The 20,463-nt window shown below is 41.6% G+C and overlaps 2 protein-coding genes across 7 annotated transcripts in view; one reads left to right on the top strand and one right to left on the bottom strand.

Moving 5' to 3' along the window:
* Positions 1-6,299, top strand: part of RBPMS (RNA binding protein, mRNA processing factor) — a 191,999-nt gene extending 185,700 nt beyond the window's left edge. For 3 of the 6 annotated variants that reach the window (XR_009547539.1, XR_009547530.1, XR_009547525.1), the window contains one exon: positions 4,679-4,809. Coding sequence is in view for 1 of the 6 variants with exons in the window: in XM_060183088.1 (XP_060039071.1) it covers positions 4,679-4,778 (100 nt within the window). In the remaining 5 variants the exon portion in view is untranslated. Of the gene's footprint in view, positions 1-4,678 lie in introns of all 6 variants that reach the window. The other 3 variants (XM_060183088.1, XM_060183082.1, XM_060183064.1) reach the window with 1 other exon arrangement.
* An 8,615-nt stretch (positions 6,300-14,914) lies between these two features.
* The window catches only part of GTF2E2 (general transcription factor IIE subunit 2), an 84,644-nt gene continuing 79,095 nt past the window's right edge, over positions 14,915-20,463 (bottom strand). The window contains exons 7-8 of the mRNA XM_007532139.3: positions 18,478-18,593; positions 14,915-15,420 (exon numbers count right to left, since the gene is read on the bottom strand). Of these exons, the coding sequence (XP_007532201.1) occupies positions 15,304-15,420; positions 18,478-18,593 (233 nt within the window). The 3' untranslated portion in view covers positions 14,915-15,303. The remainder of the gene's footprint in view (positions 15,421-18,477; positions 18,594-20,463) is intronic.

Here is a 20,463-nt window from a genome sequence, read left to right as displayed (position 1 = left end):
GAGGGGAAGACAGAGAGGGGGAGAGAAAGATAGACACCTGCAGACCACTTCACTACTTGTGAAGCGACTCTCCAGCAGGTGGGGAGCCGGGGGCTCAAACCAGGATCCTTATGCCGGTTCTTGCGCTTTGCACCATGTGCGCTTAACCCGCTGCGCTGCCGCCCGACTCCCTCGAGATTCTTTTCCTTAATCTGATGGTCTGCTCAGGAGAAGCTGACTGGATTTCTCTGGTGAAGGGTAGGAGTTGTCACAAGTACTGAGGGCAATATACTTATCTTTACAATGACAATGGAAAGAGATGTGTTATTTAAAAAAAAAAAAAGTAGTCCAGGACGTGGTGCGGTGATAAAGCTTTGGACTTTCAAGCATGGGGTCCAAAGTTCGATCCCTGGCAGCACATGTGCCAGAGTGATGTCTGGTTCTTTCTCTCTCCTCCTTTCTCATAAATAAAATAAAATCTTTAAAAAGAAAGAAAAGAAAGAGATGTGTTATAACTAATAACTCAAGGTATCAGGAGACGTTTTTCAAAAACTTCAAATAGAGATTGTTGTAGCCTACCTCAGACTAGGTGTTGTTTTTGTTTTCTGCCACCAGCGTCATCTTGAAGGTTCAATGCCTAGTAACTTTACTATTCCCAATAGTTTTTCGTTTGTTTGTCTGTTTTTTCCTGTTTTGTCACTGAGAGACACCTGCAATACTGCTTAACTTCCACAAGTGAGGATGAGTGGACTTAACCTAGGTCCTCATGCACGATAACATGTGCACTCAGCCAAGTGCCCTGACAGATTTTCTACATCCATACATTTCCTCACATTTATCCCCTTTCAGGAAAAGCTCTGTTAAGGGAAAAGTAGAATCCGCTCCCTGAACAAAGCCTGACTCTCTCCCACCACACTAACCCCTCCTCTAATCCTGTGTCCCCCTTCCCCCATGGTGCTCTGTGTTCCCAGATATCTTTGTATTCAGTTTAAAAGGTCCTTGCTAATACATTCCAAGGCTTGAACTCCGTTCCTAGCTAAACTCCTTTCTTGTTTACAGGGACTGAAATAGCCACATTTTGACCTTCTGTTCAGTCTGGGAACATCTATGGCAATGTGGACACATTCTTTTCCCATGTGAGAATCAGAGTTACACAGCCCTTACGGAAAAGCTTAGGAAACTCATCTCCCTCCTTCCATGTTTTCACTTCAAAAGATCAACCTTCTAAATCAGATACATAGACCCATACATACATAGACCCGTACACCGTTTTCTTCTGGGTATAGTGCCAGCTGGTTGCTTTTCCTCAGAAGCTGGAGGCACCCTCCCATCCCTCCCTCATTTCCTGTGGAGGTGCTCCCAACATTGACTTCCAGGCACAACCTGGGGCTCTAATCCTAGCATATTTTCCACAGAATGGTGGGGGTGAGGAGTTCAACCCATTATTCCTTTTTTTTTCTCTTTTTTTTTTTTATTTCTTTATTGGGGAATTAATGTTTTACATTCAACAGTAAATACAATAGAACACAATACAATAGAAAGGGGTAGTCTTAGAAGAGGATAATCTTTGAAAAACAAGCAACCAGGATGGTGCTCGCATCCGATAAAAGGAGAAAAGCCTGTGGCGAAAGGGATCAGGGATCAGGAAAAAACTGCAGTAAGTGGAGCTTGATCTGAGTTTCAAGAGTAGAGTTTGTATACGAAGAGGAAGGAAGAATGTGCACCAAGCCTGTGTTCTGGGTTTTAAGCAACATTGGAGAGGTAAGGCGAAGAGATAGGCATCATAGAAATCATTGTCATTATGGGTGCCCAAACCAATGTGGAAGTCAAAAACACCAAGCACCGTGGTGATATTGGAAAGTAAAAGAGAGACCCACAAGGGCTGTGCACAGACACAAGAATCTACAGTTTGGGGGCTCAGGATCTGTTAAGTTCCAAGCCTGACTTTAGACATGTTGTCTAGGAGGTCATGGCAGAAATGTTCCAGGCTAAAGGTGGTTCAAGTGAGAATAGCTGTTTAGGAAATGGCTAAGGAAGCAGTCAAACCCGCTAGGCCCCCATGGAATTTGGGGACATCCCTAAACCAGACTGTCCAACACATGGAAGGGACTCCTGGTAGAAGAGACCACATCTGCCAAGTATCCTTTGCCTGCTTGTTTAGTCCCTTTCCACCCAATCCCAGAAGGCATTGTAGCAGTTTTGGTTATAAGCCTATGGTTTCTATGCTGTTTTTCACTGCTTTCTCAAGAATGGCTCTCATTAAGCCTATTCCCTAAAAGAAGCTGTTGGCAAAATGCAGGCCCCTTTAGTATCCCAGAGTTGAAGGTCTACAGAGTGTCATCCCCTGTGAATTGTTCTTAAGTAGAAATAACTGCAGAGTGACTGCTGTTCCTCAGAAACGGTTTCCTGGAATTAACATGCACACAGCTTGGGCTTCTGGCAGGTGGCCAAGTTTCTGATAATAAGAACATGTCATCCCCAGCTGAAAAGCCAGGAATGTGGGGGAGGGACCTGGCCTCATATCCAAATTTAAGCTGGTTTCTTTCTCTGTTGATACGGTGACTAAGAGACCAGGGTGGGAAGCAGCACAGCCTCTTCACACTGTTGAAGGCAGGCTCTTTTAGCAAGATGACTTTAAGTGAATCCCAGTTTCAGTCCTCCCCCACCCCCACTATTATACGTCAGAGCTTAAACTGCTCTTTAAAAAATTAAAAAGTCAGCAGATTAGGTATTTGTAGGTTCCTTAGGGGGTGTCAGCTCCAGTAGCCCCCAAAATAATGCTTAGCCCCATAAGCTGTCAGTCCTGGACCCCAAGACATAACATGCTGTCATTCCTACCACTTCTATTGGTGCTGCTTACTAAACGTCACAGGACATGCACTGAAAGTGGGTTGTGAATTGTCCCAGCCTACTTAGATTTCTCTGTCAAGCATCTTTTTTTTTTTTGTATTTTTATTTATTTATTTTCCCTTTGGTTGCCCTTGTTGTCTTTTTTATTGTCATAGTTATTAATGTTGTTACTGATGTCATCGTTGTTAGATAGGACAGAGAGAAATGGAGAGAGGAGGGGAAAAGAAAGATAGACAACCTGCAGACCTGCTTCACCGCCTGTGAAGCAACTCCCATGCAGGTGGGGAGCCGGGGGCTTGAACCAGGATCCTTACACTGGTCCTTGTGCTACTGCCCAACTCCCTCTATTAAGCATCTTATCTGGCAAGTGGAATACTGCTTTCAACTACTGCTCTGAGCACCAGAGGAGACAAAGGAGTCTGTAAGGTTTTCCTGTGGGAATGCACCGTCTTCTCTTGGACAAACCCATCTGCTTTAGAGCATTAAGGTAAAGGAAGGCGGCAAGCAATGAAAAATGGAGTTATGTTTGTATACTAGGCCTCACAGAGCTAGGATTGGGAGCTTTCCTAAGGAAAAAGTCTCATTTGACCTTTCTCTAGAATAAACATATTGGGCCAGGTGGTGGCACACCTGGTTGAGTGCACGTTACAGTTCTCAGGGACCCAGATTCGAGCCTCCGGTCCCCACCTATGTGTGTGTGGGGGGAAGCTTCACAAGTGGTGAAGCAGTGCTGTAGGTGTCTCTCTGTCTCTCTCCCTCTCTATCACCCCCTTCCCTCTCAATTTTTGACTGTCTCTATCCAACAAAGATAAAAAGGAATTTAAAAATCTAGAATAAGCATGTTAAACTGGTGGATTAATATGTATAACAAACTAAAGACACATTTTATTCTGTGAAGCGTAATACCCTCTTTTTTCTCAGGGATTGTTTAATGAACCATAGGTATGTGGTAATTATATTTGGCCTTGACTTGTAGCCAATATTTCTATCCATTTGACTGTCATCCAAAACTGCAATGTAACAAGATATATTTGGTTGTAGCTGGCATGATACACAGATCTGGTTTGGATAGGCATATTTATAAGATAGTCTGATTATTAGTTGGCTATGTTTGAGCATGTTCATATAAATATGTTTCTAATTTCAGGGTCACTGCCAAAGACACATTTTCCCAAATAAGTCTAACTTAAAATCGATAACTCTGTTTTTTTAAAGCCTATTCCCACATATAAAAGTATTTCCTTGTACAAACTTCTAGCATGCTGATTTACTTATGAAAAAAAAAAGGTTTCTACAACTATAAATTTGTGTTAGTCTGACATGGATAAAATGACCACCAAAAAAAAAAAGAAAAAAGAAAAATTTGAAAATAAGTGAAGCCTTGAAGTAGGGTACAGTAGAGCTGAAATGTATTTAAGGAAATCCTGAGGACAGGTTAGTTCTGTGCCATAAAGCAAAACAAGAGCATTTCCTTGTCAGCTACAGAGGAAGGAAACTCTTTAAACTTTCTGGTAAAACATAAATGGAAATAATCAGCAAAATAGTTTACTTGGATAGTGCACTTGCTTTGCCATGTCCAAGTCCCAATTCACACCACGTTGGTGGAAGCTTTGTGCTCTGGTTGGTGCCCTTCCCTCTCTGTCTCTATATGGAAATGTAAGCCTAGAGCGAGAGACACATGGATGGATGACTTACAAAGGAGAAATGGAAACTAAATATATACCTTTCCCCATACACATATCTAAGGCGATACCACCACTGATATACGCATATACCATCTTTATTTGGAAGGTCAATAAATATAAATGCACATATATATATATAATCTAATGCATTTTCTTTCTTCCAGTTTCAGGCTTGAAAAACCTTGCCCAGTTTTGAGCCCTTCAAGACTTTGCCACAGCCTCTATCACACATCTGTTTTCCTTGAAGAAAAAAAATATATATAATAAAAATGTTTTACTCTTTTACACTGTATAACTTTAAGAGATAGTGTGTTGTTTGTGAATGCATGGTTCAACATCTCTGTATAGTTTGGAGTTATTTTCAAACAAAACAGAAAATATGCCAACAATAAAATCAGAAAAGTGAATATTTTTATACCAAACATTTAAATATGACAAGGATGGATGATCTTACACTGGGTTGGATCACAATTTGTGCTTGACTTTTGAATGCTTGTAATTAAAAATATCTATTTTTTTCCTTTAAGATAAGCTGCATGTTTGAGGCATGTTTTTAAATACGATAAAACTTGCAATATAATATTGTGAATGTATAGGAAATCTGTTTGCCTGGCTTGAGTCCAGGGTGAATTAGTAACGTGGCATTAGATGTTAGAAACAGAACCGTGCTGCTACAGTGCTAGACCCCTGCGAGACAATCAAAGCTAGAGGAGTTTTACTGTAGTGGCCTGATCACTACTGAGTCAAGACGCTTTTCAAGGGCAGGAATTTCACTCCAAAGGTTACCATAAAGTGTGTGCCAAGTGTTTTGCATTTTTCTTTGTTTATCTTTCTATCAGCACACTCGTGTGTGTGTGTGTGTGTGTGTGTGTGTGTGTGTGTGTGTGTGTGTGTGTGTGTGTGTGTGTGTTAATGTGTGAAAGATACCACCTACTCATGGATGTATAACTCTCCCAGTGCAAGTACAGAGTTTATCTAAGAAGGGAAAACAATGCCTGAGAGACCAACCAGCAAACTCAACCAGCATTAACTATAATGGACAACTCAGACCCTCCAAGTGGTTTTTGTGAAATTTCAGTGAAGCTGAGCTGGTGTTCCTGGGTCTTGGTAGCACTGTGCCAGTGGAAACCAGTCAACACTACCCCGAATCCTGTGTACTCACTGAGGCACTGTTCACCGCACCAGCCCAGGGGGAAATGGTGCATCCAGGAGGATGGGCATTTGGAATGAATACTGTTCCTTTTGCTGGAAGATTTCTCCAAAGCCAAAAAGTCAGTCTTATCTCATAAGCTGAAACATTTCCAGAGCCTGTGGCAGCTTAGTCTCTCCCCTTGATGAAGAGCTGTGTATAAGGATATAGTGACCGAAGAGCTTTCAACTGCTGATAAGAGCTAAGCGTGATTACGGTCTCAACCTGCTCACTTTGTACTGAAGGTGTTAAATGTTTTGATGATAATGTGCTTGGTTTCAGGTTTGGTTGTTTCATTATTTTCCATTAGAAATAAAGATGTGAAGAAACTTTTCAAGGTTTTCAGAGCGATTGGGGAGACGCAGGAGGGCAGGGCCCTTAGCTTCTCAGTAAAGGAAAGGGCAATTGCTGTAGCATGGGGACAGCATGTTCATGCCCTGCTTATGCCTCTGCGTCACCCAGCATTTGGTGAGACTTCTGTATTCTTGTTTCTAAGGAAAACAGCTACTTTCAGTATATTACGCTTTTATAAGATGTTTAAAGGTACTTTTTTTCTATTGTCATTTATAAAAATAAAGTGCTTGTTTCAGCTGTCACACCACTGCTTGGCAAATTCCTTTTCATAAGACCAGCAGATTTGACATTACCATGGTTTGGCAGAGCTAAGCACTGGTCCTTGAACAAAGGTCAGAGAATAGAGAGAACAAGACAGAGAAGCTAAGACCACGGAATGATCTCTACAAATGACAATGGGCTCTTGACGACCCACAGTGCTGCTAATCGATGATCTTAAGGTAAATTCACACATTTTCCTCTTGGTGTCTTTTACTACAGGGACTCCATAAATAACCTCAGCCTACAGAGCTTTTTATTTAGCTCAAGACTTTGAAACCTATTTAAGTATCACTTACCTGATAACTTAAGATATTACCAACCAGGTATTTAATAGCTAAGAACCTTAAAACATTTTATATATGTTCTTACTGGCCTTTCTTCCCCGAGAGGGGGGGAGAAAAAAAACTACTTAATACCAAGCAAATAAGACAGTAATCACTACTCTTACCAGAGTGTGTGTTTGTGTGTGTGTGTGTGTGTGTGTGTGTGTGCATTACCAGTTTAATAACCTATAGCCTGGACATTGAAGCATTCTGCAAACCTGCCCAGGGTTTGAGGGCCACACCCTACTCTAGCTCCTCTGATTAGGGGGCACCAGAGACTGGCCCGGCAGCCTGGGAACTGAAAGTTTACCTGGGGCTGGGTGGTGACGTACCTGGTTAAGTGCAAGGATCCAGATTTAGAGCCCTCAATTCCCTGCCTGCAGTGAGGATGCTTCACAGCAGTGGTGAAGCAGGTTTGCAGGTCTCTTCCCCCCCTCCTCTCAATTTCTCTGTCCAATCAAAAAAAAAAAGGCCACCAGGAGAAGTGGATTCATAGTGTTGGGTGTCTGGGTTCGACCCTCTGGCTCCCCACCTGCAGGGGAACCTGTGGCAAAGCAGGTTTGTAGGAGTAATTTTCCCCTTTTTTTTTTTTGCCTCCAAAGTTATTGCTGGGCCTCAGATCCACTGCTCCTGGAAGCTTTTTTTTTTTCTTTTGTTGCCCTCGTTTTATCATTGTGGTTATTATTATTGATGTTGGATAGGACAGAGAAAAATGGAGAGAGTAGGGGAAGACACAGTGGAGACACTTGCAGACTTGCTTCACCGCTCTTGAAGCGACTCCCTGCAGGTGGGGAGCTGGGGGCTTGAACTGGGAGCCTTGTGCTTTGCGCCATGTGCACTTAACCTGCTGCGCTACCACCCGACCCCCCCATTTTCCCTATCTCTCCCTCCCCTCTCAATTTCTGTCCTGTCAAATGGAAAGAAAAAAAATGGCCACCAGTAGTGGTGGATTCCTAGTGCTGACACCAAACCCCAGTGATAATCCTGGAGGCAAAAATAAATTTATCTCCTTCCATATACTTTTCAATAGGGTCCATAGGATAGGTTACTAAGAGCCCCAATCATCAACAAGCTGCCAGCTGTTAGTGACATAAAGTGGCAAATCTAGGTGGTATTTGTCAATCTAGTATGAATTCTAGATATATGCTGATTCTACATGCTATACTAGTAAGTTGAATACAGCTTCATTGATTTGATTAACTACCCTTGTTGTTAAAAAGTCTATTGAGCAGGAATGTGGTGTCTTTTGGAATTAACAGCCTTTAGAAAGTTCAGGCATATTTGCTTCTCGCTTAAATGCAATGTCCCAATTTGTAGTCTCTAAAAGTAACTAAGTCATCTTTTTATGTCATTACCAAGTGAACTTTTTCTTGGAAGAAAACATACCACTTGTAAACAGATGACTAATGTAGTTCTAAAACTGATTATCTGAAATAAAATACTGTATCTTCTACCTCCAGCAAAATTACAAATTAATGGAATTTGGAAAACCTGAAGATCAAAGATACACTTCAGTTATAACTAGGTTTCCAATATATTGGATCTAGTGTTTGCATATATATATTAGGCCTGCTTTTGTGGAGCCAGCCTGCAGTTATTTTATTTTGCGTCCAAAGTTATCACTGGGGCTCGGTAGTGGCACTGCAAATCCACTGCCCTTGGTGCCCCCGCCCATTTTTATTGGACAAGGCAGAGAAATTGAGAGAGATGGGAAAGATAGACGAAAAGAGGCAAACACCTGCAGATCTGTTTCACTGCTGTGGAGCCAGAGTGCATGCAAGTCCCTGTGCTTATTAGTAAGATGTGCACTTAACCGGGTATGCCACCACCCAGCCCCCCCCCCACACTGCAATTATATTACCCATCTTGAAGTCTTAGAACCCAATATCACCTGGCATCTCTGGATCCTGTGCTGTGTAGATAGATGTAAGAGCATTTTGGAAAATGATAGACACCGCCGAATTCTGTATCTCAAACATGCTCAGTGCTAGGAATACAGCCACACTGGGGGCCAGGCGGTGGCGCACCGGGTTAAGAGCACATGGTGCAAAGCTCAAAGACTGGTGCAAGGATTCCGCTTACAGCCCCCAGCTCCCCACCTGCAGGGGGGTGGCTTCCCAAGCAGTGAAGCAAGTCTGCAGGTCTTTCTGTCTCCCTCTATGTCTTCCTCTCCTTTCTCAATTTCTCTCTGTTCTATCCAACAATAGCAACAAAATGGGGGGGGGGGGTGGGATTGCCTCCAGGAGCAGTGGGTTTGTAGTATGGGCACTGAGCCCCAGCTATAACCCTGAAGGCAAAAAAAAAAAAAAAAATCAGAAACAACCATATTTCTTTATCACCACCCATCCAGCGTCCAGCTAATAGGTACAGAGAGAATTCTTACCTAGAATACCTAAATTTTTAAATTATAGTTTAATTTATTGCACTGAGACAGCCAGAACTTGAGAAGGTAGGGGGAGATACAGAGAGACACCTGCAGCCCTGCTTTAACACTTGGGAAGTTTTCCCCCTGCAGGTGGGGACTGGGGGCTCAAACCTGGGTCCTTGTGCACTGTAATATGTACACTCAACCAGGTGTGCCACACCTGGCCCAAGTACCTAAACTCTTTAACTCAACCCATACCGTCTGACTAGGGGGCAGTGGCGCACCCAGTTAAACACAAGGATCTAGGTCAGAGCCCCCAACTCCCCACCTGCATCAGGGCCACCTGGTGAAGCAGGTCTGCAGCTTTCTCTCAATTTCTCTGTCCTATCAAAATGGCCATCAGGAGAAGTGGATTTGTAGTGCTAGGTGTCCAGGTTTGAGGCCCTGGTGCTCCACCTGCATAGGGTATGCTTCACAAGCACTTAACCAAGTGTGCCACCACCTAGCTCTCAGGTAAACTTTCAATTCTCAGGTTGCCTGGCCAGTCTCTGGTGAGCCCTAGTCAAACAGTATGGGTTGAGTTGAAGAGTTTAGATACTCTAGGTAAGGATACTCTCCATACCTATTAGCTGGGTGGGTGGTGATATGTAAGTGTGGTTGTAAATTCCTAGCACTAAGCAAGTTTATTGATTCACTGCTGTCTGTCATTTTCCAAAATGTTCTTACACCTACACAGTACAGGGCCCAGTAATTTTGACATTCTTAGAAGACATAAAACAATTATGTCAGGGGCAGTAGTGCAACATGTTAAGTGCATATGGTTCAAAGCGCAAGGACCGGCATAAGGATCCTGGTTTGTGCCCCCCGGCTCCCCACCTGCAGGGGAGTCACAGGCTGTTAAGCATGTCTGCAATTGTCTTTCTTTCCCCATCTTTCCTTCCTCTCTCCATTTCTCTCTGTCCTAGCCAACAATGACAACATGATCAGCAACAATAATAATAACTACAATAAAACAAGGGCAACAAAAGGAAAAGTAAAACAAAAAATTGGGAGTCAGGCGGTAGCGCAGCGGATTAAGCGCGCATGGCGCAAAGCACAAGGGCCAGCTAAGGATCCCGCTTCACAGGCGGTGAAGCAGGTCATTCTCTCCCCCTCTCTGTCTTCCCTTCCACTCTCCATTTCTCTCTGTCCTATCCAACAACAACAGCTATGACAACAATAACAAATGCAACAAGCACAGCAACAAGGGCAACAAAAGGGGAAAAAAAATGGCCTCCAGGAGCAGTGGATTCGTAGTGCAGGCACCGAGCCCCAGCAATAACCCTGGAGGAAAAAAAAAATTGTGTCTTGTAAGTTCTTATCCAAAATACGTCTTCAAAATGTCTACCCTGAAAAGCTACACACATTCAGCTAAGGGTCGAAAATTAGGGGAAGAAAATCAAACTGCCTTGGTAAAAGTTATGTCTGCCGCTGCACATCATAGATGGTACAGAAATAGCACAATTCATTCCTATGTTGATTTCACTTTCGTTTGTGTTTTATTATTTTTTACCAACAAGTCCCTAAAAATATCCAATGGGGGCAATTCAAAGTCTTTTGTTTTATTCTCTTTGCAGCTCTTCAGTGACACCTATGGGCTCTATTTTAATAGTGCTTCCAGAATACAAAAATAAAGATTCTTTCCTTGTAGGGAAGAAACAGCCTATTCCTATAAAGTGTAATCCTCATAAAGACAACAGTGATTTTTTTTTTTTTTTTTTTTTTGCTTTTAGTCACTGGAGTTCAGTGCCAGTGCTGGCACTATGAATCCACTGTGGCAGCTTTTTTTTTTTCATTCAATACGACAGAGAAATTGAGATGGGAGAGAGAAATAAGACACCTGCAGACTGCTTCACCACTGTAAAGTGTCCCTGCTGCAGGTAGGAAGCAGAGCCTCAAGCCCAAGTCTTTGCACTATCATTAAGCATGGTACTGGGTACACCTCAACCAGCAGCGAAGTCTTCCATTCTCCACTGCTCAGGCATTACGAAAATGTCAACCGAAACTCTTCCCATGATAATTAACACTAAATTTTTTTTAACCAGGTCATATGCACCCATTTCTTTTCTGAACAAAAAGGCATGCCTAAAATTGGAATGACAGAAAAAGTACATAGCTGGGCAAACGAGCATTTCATCCCTCAAACTAGAATAAAGGGTCCTGCAGCAAGGAAGTTCAAAAATCTGATAAATAGGTACAAGATGAATCTGTTCTTAGGTGTTTCTGGTGCATGGCATACCAGATTGAGCACACATTACCATAAAGAAGGACCTTGGTTCAAGGCCCCAGTCCCCATGCAGAGGGGAAGTCACAAACAGTGTCTCCCGCTATCTAGTCTCTCCTCTCCTCTCAGTTTCTCTGTCCCATCAAATAAGTCTTTAGGTGTTTCTGGAGCTGATCCTGCCAAACTCAGACACTGTATCATGTGCTTTCACTTTTTGTAACACAGACACCATAAATCTGGGGGCAAATGACTTCTCTGGATTCTCACAGGGTCTTGCAACCATGTTTTAGACGCAGGAATATACTAGCCCTCCTCTAAGCCAGGGAAGGTGGATTAGCACTAAAGAGCTATAGCCTACGAGGAGGCCTACAAGTAGCCTTGTCACTGTTAGAGTGGCCAGCCATATTTATTTCTAATGGAAATTCTATGAAGAAAATGATTGTTTTAAACTATGACCAGAAGGAAGGTCTACATACAAGTAATATATATGCCAGGGTACATTGTAGCTGTTTTCTACTCAGTATGAGGTGAGAGGATAATGCAGACGTTCCAAAGTCCAATTAATATGAGAAAAGGGTTGTCAGAGGTCCTTGAAATTCCCCACCCCTCTGTTTCCCACAGAACATGGTCTACTCTTCCAGGACAAGTGCTCAAAACACACGGGGGAAGGAAGCATTCTACTAGGTGATGTCTCAAGAACAACACTACAGTGACATGTTCAGTCCATCCATGCAGAGCACTCCATACCATATAACAGCAAGAATGCTGGTAATGCCTTGTGTAGAATGGTCATTAGAACCTTAAAAGCTGGGGGCAGGTGGTAGTGTACACAGTAGAGTACAAGAATTGGAGTACAATCCTCCAGTCCCCAACTGCAGGAATGAAGCTTCATGAGCCATGAAACAGTGCTTAAAGTGTCACCCCTTTGTCTTTCACTTTCTATCATTGAAGAGGAAAAGCATGGCCAATGAAAGGAGTGAAGTCGCATGCAGTAAAGAACCCCAGTAATAACCCTGGTGGTAGAAAAAAATAAAAAGCTCTTAGAAATTCCTAAGGAACCAAACTACCTATCCAAAAAGATCTATGTATATCTCTGTTCATAGCAGCACAATTTGAAATAGCTGAAACCTGGAAGCAACCCAGACATCCAACAACAGATGAGTGGCTGGGTAAGTTGTGGTCTATATACACAATGGAATACTACTCGGCTATTAAAAATGGTGAATTCACCTGCACCTCATCTTGGGTGGAGCTTGAAGGAATTCATGTTAAGTGAGCTAAGTCAAAGAGAAGGATGAATATGGGATGATCTCACAGGCAGAAGTTGAAGAACAAGATCAGAAGGGAAAACACTAAGCAGAAACTTGGACTGGAGTTGTATTACAATACAGTTAAAGACTCTGGGGTGTGGGGGGGTAGGTCCTGGAACATGATGGCAGAGGAGGACCAAATGGTGGTTGACCTGTTGTATGGAAAAATGGGAAATGTTGTGCATGTACAAACTACTGTATTTTACTGTCAACTGTAAACCATTAATCCCCCAATAAAGATATTAAAAAAATAAAAAACAATTTCCCAGAATCTTCCCCACAAGTGAACTTTTTGTAAGTAAAAACAGTAGTTAAAACTATTAAATAAACTAAATACACTGAGAGTTTTTATTTTTAATTATTATTAGATAGAGACAGAAATTGAGGGGGAGAGATAGACGGGAAGAGAAACACCTGCAGCCCTGCTTCACCACTCATGAAGCTTTCTCCCTTCAGTTGGGGACCAGGGGCCTGAACCTGGGTCCTTGCACACTGTTATGTATGCACTTAACCAGGTGCACCGCCTTCACCTGGTCCAGATTCTATTTCTATTACTGAAAAAATTGTTAGCTGGTAAGAACAGGAAAGCCATCTCATATAGTCAGAACATGTTTTCTCCTGCTTGTGGCTTTTAAGCATCTCACAAATGAAATGAAAGGCTATACATTCACTGTGCCATCCCTGTTAACACAAAGCTGTTTGTCTTTTTGCTAGTACTCTGCTCCACAGGTATCACGTGCTCCTCTGGCCCCAGAGACTGAACATCATTTGTTCATACTTACAGAATGTGACAGTAGCAGTCAAACGTTCACTTTTTACACTTTAAGCATCAACTATATTTCTCTGAGCTATACCCTAAAAGCCTTGAGTCATTGTGATGAATTATAGATCAAGTGCACTATAGATTGTCTTAGTGATTTTAACTCACCCAGCCATGCTCATCCCACTTGCTTCTAGATGGTCAGCAGATGTAACAGGAACAGACAGAAGTGACAGCATGAATTCAACTTTAAATCAGATTTCTGGTGGATATGTCTTTAGACATCCAAAAGAACTGGTGAAAGACCTTTTTTTATTATCATGTTCAAATACAACTAGGTAGTCACAACTGTTTACAAGAATTGTGTAAAATTTTCAGACGTGAAAAGCAAAGGTTTTCAAAGTTTAACACACGAGAGTGCAATTAAAAAAAAAAACTAAAGAATTTAAAAGTGTGACAATTTAGCAAGAAAATAACCATACCAGTTCATAAAGTACTGATAAGTATAAGCTTAGCTAGTATATAAAACCAACAGTAAAATATCTTACCTTAAAACCCACGATCAAGGCCCTGATTTTTGGCTCCACAAAAAACACAAGCAGGTATCTGAGATGGTCAAAATATATTTCTAGACCTAGCTCACAAACAGGATGGTAAAAACAGACACACAAGAAGTAGGAGTCAAGTCAAGGTATAAACTAGATCTAGTTTCTTTACCACAGAAAAAGAAAAAAACTAGTTTGCTGCCATTTACTAATACTCTGCGATACATAGTGAGATAAGAGTTTGCCACCTTCTATACTGTGGGGAGTCTCCATTTTTTATCTTCCAATACCATGTTTGCAAGCTTAGATGTAAGAGGTGTACTAAAAGATAACAAAAAGGGGAAGGGGGGAGAGAAAAGATCACAATGAAAATGGGTGAGAAGTAGATTAAATGTGCTAAAAAGAACAAAGAGAGCAAACAGTTCCCTGTCATCCGTATAAGATACTTACAGCTTTGGGTTACCATTCTGTCTTGGTCTGAGTACAATGAAATCTGGTTTTCTAATCCACTACAACTTCAGCTTGTGATACGGTGACTAGATGCCAAACATATAACAAGCATAAATAAGTAAAAAGGGCATTTTTCATGGATGGCAGAAATGACCAGAGATTTCCCCAAAGTCATCACAACTCTTAAAAAACACATATTTATAATGGCTTCCATGAGATTGTTTCTGCTAGAAGAATCTTAGGATTAATTCCCATGAGTGCTGAGACATAGTGAAGCTGATGTTCACTTTAGCAAGGAAGTATCCATCACTTTAGAATATGCTTAAGACTGTGACTTGCAAAATCCAAGAAGTCAAAAACCTTTATCCTTTAAAAAGAAAAAGATTGGATGTGGTGTTTCTTTACTGCTTTACTTGCTGACTACAGGTACATTCTGTATTCCAAATGTAAGATCCATATGCTCAGTAACACAGCACAGATTAGTCTTCAACAATACCTCAGACATGAGCACTTTGTGGTTAAGGATCAGATCTGTTGACAGTCACTGCCAAAATGAAAACAAACTGAACGCACTAATATCTATGAGTGTCTTCCAATGATTTTATTATAAATATGGTCTTTTTTGGCATAAACAAATAATTATACATGAGACTATCTGCAAAGTTGCTCTAAAATAATGAAAGAGGAAAATGGAACCAGGGACCACTTAGAAGTAGAGATAATAGCAAACACACCTGGTGTGCCACGCTAAGCACCTTTTTCCCAAGAAGTAATAGAAGGTTAACAGGGATTATCACATTTCTCATTCGCCTTTCTATTAAAGTAGGCTTTGAGGTGGATAATTTCCACTTGTTCTGTAAACTGAACTGCTCCTCTCTTTAGTCCCAAGAAACAATGGGAAGACAGTCAGTCTTCAGATCACAGCATCAACAAGAAAGCTCTTGACTTTGTATTTTGTTAATCTGCTCATTATTTTCCAGGAGTAATGTCAGAGTAGTCCTTCAGCACTCCAGCCAAATGTTCATTATGAGTCTTAAACCGTCGTTTTTTCTGTGAAGCTGGTTTTTTCCGTCTCTGAATAGGTGCCTAAGGGGAAAGGAAAAAACAAACAATACTCAGAGATGCTACAGTGAGTTAACTAAAATGCACAAAAAGTAGGCGTAATAAATACTGGGATTTTTTTTGTTTTGTTTTGTTTTTACCCCTTCTTTGTAGTCCTTTTACATTAATCCACTACATGCTCCCTAACAGCAATCAAAAAGCTATGCTTTGGGGGCCAGGCAGTAGCGCAGCGGGTTAAGTGCACATGACACAAAGTGCAAGGACCAGCAAAAGGATACCAGTTCGAACTGAGCCCTGGCTCCCCACCTTCAGGGGGTCACTTCACAAGTGGTGAAGCAAGTCTTCAGGTATCTATCTTTCTCTCCCCGTCTTCCCCTCTCCATTTCTCTCTGTCCTATCCAACAACAACAATAATAAAAACAACAAGGGCAACAAAAGGGAAAAAATAGGAACAGTGGATTCATAGTGCAGGCACCGAGTCCCATCGATAACTCTGGAGGCCAAAAAAAAAAAACCTATGTTTTTTGTCACTATGAGTGCACTACTTCTATTTGAAAACAGAAAGGCTAGCACAAAAGCATACCAGAACTATTCTAGGCACTAAATGGATAAAAAGAAAGGCAGTGAAGTTTTTTCAAGATTATCTACAACAAAATTGGCAAGTGGGTGGGCATATTAAGTGTTTGTTATATACTATTTGCTACTCTTTGCACTTAAAAAAAATCAAATTAAGCAACAGAAAAAAACAAAGTGCTACAAGTACATTAATTCATGGTAAAAGTCTCTCCCAATACCAGATGCCTTTTTTATTTTTAACAGATTTATTGATAAGAACAAGAGTATCACACCAAATTAAAAGACTCTGGGGTGGATGGAGGAGAGAGTACAGGTCCTAGAAAAGGATGACAGAAGACCTAGTGCAGGCTGTATTGTTATGTGGAAAACTGAGAAATGTTATGAATATACAAACTATTGTATTTACTGTTGAATGTAAAACATTAATCCCCCAATAAGGGGAGAAAAAAACAAACAAGAGTATCACTCAGGCAGATGGAGTGCCAGGGATACAACTTGGGAATCTAACGTCTGAGAGTTCAATACTTTACCCACTACCCTACCTCCAAAACCATCATTTTTTCTTTTTATTTATTTTTAATTTATTTACTATTTATTCCCTTTTGTTGCCCTTGTTGTTCTATTGTTGTTTTGATTGTTACTGTTGTTGGGTAAGACAGAGAGAAATGGGGAGAGGAGGGGAAGACGGGGGGGGGGCGGGGAGAGAAAGATAGACACCTGCAGACCTGCTTCACCGCCTGTGAAGCGACTCCCCTGCAGGTGGGGAGCTGGGGGCTCGAACCGGGATCCTTATACCGGTCTTTGCGCCATGTGCACTTAACCCACTGCACTACCGCCCAACTCCCTATTTTAAATTTTTTTGGTACTATCTTCATTTATTTGATAAGAGACAGCTAGAAATTGAGAAGAAAAGGGGAGATGAGAGGGAATGGGAAGAGACACCTGCAGCTCTGCTTCACCATTTGCAACGCTTTCCCCCTGCAGGTAGAGGCCAGGGGCTTGAACCCAGGTCCTTATGCACTATAACATGTGTCCTAAACCAGGTGCACCACCATCCAGCCCCAATTTTTTTCCTTTTTTTTTTTTTTTTTAATTTTTTCCTTTAAAAAAGTCAAAAACTCCAACACACACAGGCACATACAAAGTAAAGGAACCCATAAAGTCTGATGGTGGACAAGAGGGATAAAACTAGTCGTGGTCCAGGAGGTGGCGCAGTGGATAAAGCATTGGATTCTCAACCATGAGGTCCTGAGTTCAATCCTCAGCAGCACATGTGCCAGAGTGGTGTCTGGTTCTTTCTCTCTCTGCCTATATTTCTCATGAATAAATAAACAAATAATTAAAAACAAAAAACAAAACTACAGTCTAACATGTTGGTGAATAATTCCTCATCCTGACTGCTTTCTTACACAAAGTACTGGTACAAAACAGAAATCTACATTAAGTTACAAACCTTCCTTTTTTGCAAGATTTGAGACTATAAGATCAGTAATTTCTGGTCCTTTAGGGATGTGAAAATAAACAAGGAAAATTCAGTGTGCTCAAGCAAGGCTAAAGCAATGCCAAGAACCTAAATCAAATGGTTCACAGAGAACAAAAGGAAAAAGAGTACAGCTAACCTCTCTCTGGGAGGCCAAGATAACAAAGCAAGTTCCTGTAAGAAACTGGACTATATATGTGGGGACTACTTTGGTATGGCTAAAGCCTAACAGTAAATATTTCTATGAAGAGGTGAGTGAGATAGTTTGGGTGAAAAAAGATCTGCTGGCAGGGCTGGGTGGTGATGCACCTAGCAGAGTGCACATGTTAACAGTGTATAAGGATGTGATTCCCATCTGCAGGGTGGGAAGCTTCATAGTTAAGCAATACTGCAGGTGTCTCTCTTCCTCTTGATTGCCCCTCTGGACCTTCTCCATTTCTATTTAATAATAAGTTTGGTGGGGTTGTTTTGTTTTTATCATGTTATGGATGGGGTTTAGTGGGGTTTTTTTATGCCTCCAGGGTTATTGCTGGGGCTTGGTGCCTGCACTACGAATCCACTGTTCCTGGAAGCTACTTTTTTTCCCTTTTGTTACCCTTGTTGTTTTATCATTGTTGTGGTTTTCATTGCTGTTGTTATTGATGCCACTGTTGTTGGATAAGACAGAGAAATGGAGAGAGGAGGAGAAGACAGAGGAGAGAAAGAGAGACACCTGCAGACCTGCTTCACCGCTTGTGAGGCAACCCCCCTGCAGGTGGAGAATCGGGGGCTTGAACTGGAATCCCTATGCCAATCTTTGTGCTTCGTGCTATGTACGCTTAACCCACTGAGCTACCGCCCACCCACCCCACCCCCTTTTTTTTTTGCTGGCCCTAAACAAATGGGTTTGTATCTGATCAAGCTCACTAGATTAGGACCCACAAAACCTAGAAGACAGAACTACCTGCTCTTCAGAGAGCAGACTGGGAAACAAGCTAACATTTCACAAGAAACACGTTTATATACTTTTCCTAGACATTACATACCACTTTCTTTGGTCCAGTGTCTTGCATAGAAGAAATACCCTGTCGCTTCAGATATTCTTCAATTTTCTCCTCATCCATTGAATCCACAGTGACACTTCTCCATAGTTTCTGAAATTCTGTGCCAGAAAGGCAGTAGTTATTTTACAAACAGATGTTTGCAAGCTATAGCAACTCAGTGACTGAAAACCACATTTCAATATTACTTACTCCCTCTGGTCTATATTAGCACATTTGAGATTTCATTATAAAAACAGGAAGTAAGGAAGCAACATTCAAATGCTGAACTGTGAGTAGCAGGGCCTGGGAACATGAACTGCAACATTATAGACCAGATCAGTAGTATTCTATTTTTAGAGTCTAGTAAGTGAAGGATAATGTGACTGAGGCTTCCTGCTTTCCTGGGGGATAAAAGGAGTTTGACAAACTCTTTTTATTCCAATATTTAGCTCTCCCCCAAGTTCAGTATATGCCATTTCCCTTCCTAATAGCAAGAAAACACCCAGGGAGACTGGAAACCAAAAATACACATGGGGTGATGAACTTTGACAGTGGCCTGGAGATTAGTGGCTTAGAGGTCATCAAAGTGAAAGAAATAAGATGCAAACATTTCTTCATAACCCTTAAAGAACAAAAGAGGGGAGTCGGGCTGTAGCGCAGCGGGTTAAGTGCAGGTGGCGCAAAGCACAAGGACCGGCATAAGGATCCCGGTTCGAGGCCCGGCTCCCCACCTGCAGAGGAGTCGACTCGCTTCACAGGTGGTGAAGCAGGTCTGCAGGTGTCTATCTTTCTCTCCTCCTCTCTGTCTTTCCCTCCTCTCTCTATTTCTCTCTGTCCTATCCAATAACGACAACAACAATAATAACTACAACAATAAAAAAAAAAACAGCAAGGGCAACAAAAGGGAATAAATAAAATAAAATAAATATTAAAAAAAATTTTAAAAGAAAAAAAAGAACAAAAGAGAAAGGTCTTCTTGTCAGCTTACATATGTCCCCTGCCACATCATTACTTTTGCAACCAAGAGATCATAACTGCAAATGTGTTCAAAATGAAAGTCATTTCTTATACCTTAAATTCTGTTCCTAAACAGACTCAAATACCAGATAACAAGTCATTATCAACATCTGATTTTATTTAAAGATTATTTTATTTATTTATGAGAAATAGAGGAGAGAGAGAGAAAAAAAAAAAAAAACCAGATATCACTCTGGTGCTTCCGGGAAATGAACTTGGGACTTCATGCTTGAGTTCAGTGCTTATCCACTGCACCACCTACCAGACCACATCTCAGATAAATTCTTGTGGCAACAAATCCTAAAACCTATTTACTCTGAAATGCAAAAGAAAGCTCCTCAACAATGAGACTGCTCCACTGGGCAACTCACACCTGAACCTGCCTTGTAGATTCCTAGTCAACGCAGTAATGCATCACCGCTGCCTTTCTCATGGGCTGCCAGGACAATTCACTAACAAACTACATACCAACTAGGAAGGCAATACACTGTGCTGTTTCAGACTTCTCTCTCCTCCCTTTCTCATTCCAAAACATACTCATACAGCAAATCACACCTCAAAGTGGGCATCTGGAACTTCTGGTAATACATGTTTTCTCTTGGGGCAGGAGACATAGTTCACTGAGTAAAGCATGTGCCTGGCCACCATGTGCGGCCTAGGTTTGAGGCCCAGCACCAAATGGAGTGCCACCAAATGATAAGAAGCTCTAATACTGTGGTATTTCTCACTGTCTCTCTGCCTTTTTTTCTCAATAGGAAGGAGCAATGCAGGTAGAAGGAGACAGCAGAGGGTGTATGTATGGCCATGAGCCAAGAAATGCAGGCAGTATCTAGAGCTAGAAGAATCAAAGAATTTATTCTCTCTGAATGTCTCCAGAAAGAATGCAATCCTGGTAACTCATAGTAGACTTTTTACCTCCAATACATAAAGTAAAATAACTGTATTCTTTTACCATATTTAGGAGCTACTTTC

The sequence above is a fragment of the Erinaceus europaeus genome, chromosome 2 (genome assembly GCF_950295315.1).
Source record: "Erinaceus europaeus chromosome 2, mEriEur2.1, whole genome shotgun sequence".
Taxonomy (NCBI): Eukaryota; Metazoa; Chordata; class Mammalia; order Eulipotyphla; family Erinaceidae; genus Erinaceus; species Erinaceus europaeus.
Note: the sequence above shows the minus strand (reverse complement) of the source record. Positions and strands in the feature narration are given on the sequence as shown.